Consider the following 3,350-nt stretch of genomic DNA (forward strand, 5'->3'; position numbering starts at 1 on the left):
CCCCCCAGGACCGCCCAGGACCCCCGAGGAGCCCCCCACTCACTCCTGGATGACGGTGGCCGTGTCAGCCCAGGCCTGCAGCGCCTCCTTGACGTTCTTGTTGCGGCAGTGGAAGCCGGCCAGGTACAGGTAGGGGTAGATGTGCTCGTTGTTGTAGTAGGTGCGGGCAGAGTGGATGCCCTGGGGGCCGTGGGGAGGGCTCAGCGCACACCTGGGCACAGCTGGGCACAGCTGGCACAGCCCCCAGCCCCCCCAAGCTCACCTGGTGGTACAGGGTGAGGGGGTCGGGCCTGCCCGGGGTGGGCTCCAGCTCCTCCAGGTCGGCCAGGTTCCCCAGAGCCATGGGGTACCTGTGGGGCAGGGGGGGGTCCCAGGGCCCCGCCGAGGGTTGGGGGGGGTCCCGGGGCAGCTGGGGGACAGCCCCGTGGTGGGTGGGGGTCTCTGTGTCTCACCTGTCCAGGTGCCCCATGTCGTAGAGCAGCCACAGCAGGCGCTGAGGGGGGAGGAAGGGGAGATGTGGGGGGGCTGCTCACCTGGGGCACAGCTGGGGCACACCTGGGGCACACCTGGGGCACAGCTGGGTCATACCTGGGGCACACCTGGGCTAGTCCTGTCCCTCACCTGGGTCAATCCTGGGTCATACCTGGGTCATACCTAGGCCACACCTGGGGCATAGCTGGGGCACAGCTGGGCCACATCTGGGTCATACCTGGGCCACACCTGGGCTAGTCCTGTCCCTCACCTGGGTCAATCCTGCCCCACACCTGGGGCACATCTGGGCCACGCGTGGGCCATGCCTGGGCCTCACCTGGGCTAGTCCTGTCCCTCACCTGGGTCATACCTGGGTCACACCTGGGTCACACCTGGGGCACACCTGGGGCACACCTGGGTCATACCTGGGGCACACCTGGGCTAGTCCTGTCCCTCACCTGGGTCAATCCTGGGTCATACCTGGGTCATACCTAGGCCACACCTGGGGCATAGCTGGGGCACAGCTGGGCCACATCTGGGTCATACCTGGGCCACACCTGGGCTAGTCCTGTCCCTCACCTGGGTCAATCCTGCCCCACACCTGGGGCACATCTGGGCCACGCGTGGGCCATGCCTGGGCCTCACCTGGGCTAGTCCTGTCCCTCACCTGGGTCAATCCTGGGCCACACCTGGGGCACACCTGGATTCACACCTGGGCCACACCTGGGTCATACCTGGGCCACACCTGGGTCAGTCGTGCCCTACACCTGGGCTTCACCTGGGTCACACCTGGGTCAATCATGCCACACACCTGGGTCACACCTGGGCCACACCTGAGCCACACCTGGGTCATACCTGGGTCACACCTGGGGCACACCTAGGCCACACCTGGGGCACACCTCGGTCATACCTGGGGCACACCTGGGTCATACCTGGGCCACACCTGGGCTAGTCCTGTCCCTCACCTGGGTCATACCTAGGCCACACCTGGGTCATACCTGGGGCACACCTGGGTCATACCTGGGTCACACCTGGGGCACACCTGGGGCACACCTGGGGCACACCTGGGTCACACCTAGGCCACACCTGGGGCACACCTGGGGCACACCTGTCCAGCCCTGCCCTCACCTGCTGCAGCTGCAGCAGCTCCAGGCTGTCGGTGTGGCCGTCGATGGACGGGTTGATGGCGCACACCATGAACGCCACCTCCATGTGCCGCGTGCAGCGCAGGTAGGAGCCCTTCAGGTACAGCCAGCTCTGGGGACAGGGACAGGGGACATGGGGACACATCCACCTGTGCCCCTGCCCAGGTACAGCCAGCTCGGGGGACATGCAGACAGCTGACACAGGGGACACTGGGGACATAGATTGATGCGTCCCCATGTCGCCCATGTCCCTTTGTCCCCAAACCCCAATGTCCCATTCCTTCAACCCCATCCCAATGTCCCCACTGTCCCTTTGACCCCCCCCAATGTCCCCACTGTCCCTTTAACCCCACCCCAATGTCCCCACAATGTCCCTTTGAGCCCCCCAATGTCCCCACAATGTCCCTTTGACCCCCCCCAATGTCCCCTTTCCTTTGACCCCCCCACCCCAATGTTCCCCTGTCCCTCTGGCACAGGGGGGCTCAGGGGCACAGAGAGACCCCCAAACCCACCCAAAACCCCCCCAACCCCCACGCCTGAGCTGTCCAGCTTGGTACCTGGGGGGCACAGGGGGGCTCAGGGGCACAGAGAGACCCCCAAAACCCCCCAGGGACCCCTCCTCACCCGTGATGAAGCTGAACAGCGACTGGATGAGACCCCAGCCCCACCAAACTCCATGAAACCCCCTCAGGACCCCCTGGGACACTGGATGAGACCCCAGCCCCAGCAAACCCCTCAGAGACCCCTCCTCACCTGTGATAAAGCTGAAAAGGGACTGGATATGAGCTCTGTCCTTCAATCAGGAGCAGCTGAGACTGCTCCGGGTGAGACCCCAGCCCCACCAACCCCACCAAACCCCCTTGAGACCCTTCAAGGACCCCTCAGGACCCCTCCTCACCCGTGATGAAGCTGAACAGCGACTGGATGTGCGCCTGTCCTTGAAGTAGGAGCGGCTGAGACTGCTCTGGGTGAGACCCCAGCCCCACCAAACCCCCTTGAGACCCTTCAAGGACCCCTTGAGACCCCTCCTCACCCGTGATGAAGCTGAACAGTGACTGGATGAGACCCCAGCCCCACCAAACCCCTCAGAGACCCCTCCTCACCCGTGATAAAGCTGAAGAGGGACTGGATGTGCGCCCTGTCCTTGAAGTAGGAGCGGCTGAGACTGCTCCAGGTGAGACCCCAGCCCCACCAAACCCCCCTCAGGACCCCCTGGGACCCCTCAGGACCCCTCCTCACCCGTGATGAAGCTGAAGAGCGACTGGATGTGCGCCCTGTCCTTGAAGTAGGAGCGGCTGAGGCTGTTCCAGATCACATCCGACACCTTCCTGACCAGCTCCCGCGAGGAGCAGCCGTCGGGCCGGGGGTACAGCGACAGGTCCACGGCGCCGCGGATCTGCGCCGTGAAGCGCGCGTACAGCGCGGCCACGATGGACAGCTCGGCCACCGGGAAGTACAGGCGGGTCTGGGGGTCCGGGCCCGGCCGCGACTCGAAGGTGAGCCCCGGCACGTTGGTGGGGAGCACGCGGTTGACGGCCAGGAAATGCTCCACGAAGCCCAGGACGAGCGAGAGCAGCACCAGGTCGGGCTCGGGCTGGCGCAGCTCGGCCTCGAACAGCCGAACCACGGCGGCCACGGAGCGCAGCGGGAACAGAGCCTTCTGCCAGGGCTTCAGCCCCATGCTGGGCCTGGCGGGATGGGGGTCAGGGGGTGCCGGGGGGGTCAGGGGGTGCC

At 65.6% G+C, this 3,350-nt stretch overlaps 1 protein-coding gene across 1 annotated transcript in view; it reads right to left on the reverse strand.

Moving 5' to 3' along the window:
* The window catches only part of MEN1 (menin 1), a gene marked incomplete at its 3' end in the record, with an annotated part of 3,854 nt that extends 510 nt beyond the window's left edge, over positions 1 to 3,344 (reverse strand). The window contains exons 1-6 of the mRNA XM_039698422.1: positions 2,856 to 3,344; positions 2,145 to 2,173; positions 1,600 to 1,791; positions 453 to 493; positions 263 to 350; positions 44 to 180 (exon numbers count right to left, since the gene is read on the reverse strand). Coding sequence (XP_039554356.1) covers positions 44 to 180; positions 263 to 350; positions 453 to 493; positions 1,600 to 1,791; positions 2,145 to 2,173; positions 2,856 to 3,297 — 929 coding nt within the window. The remainder of the gene's footprint in view (positions 1 to 43; positions 181 to 262; positions 351 to 452; positions 494 to 1,599; positions 1,792 to 2,144; positions 2,174 to 2,855) is intronic.
* Positions 3,345 to 3,350: the final 6 nt, after the last annotated feature.

The sequence above is a fragment of the Passer montanus genome, unplaced genomic scaffold (assembly GCF_014805655.1).
Source record: "Passer montanus isolate IOZ18808 unplaced genomic scaffold, ASM1480565v1 scaffold1248, whole genome shotgun sequence".
Classification (NCBI taxonomy): Eukaryota; Metazoa; Chordata; class Aves; order Passeriformes; family Passeridae; genus Passer; species Passer montanus.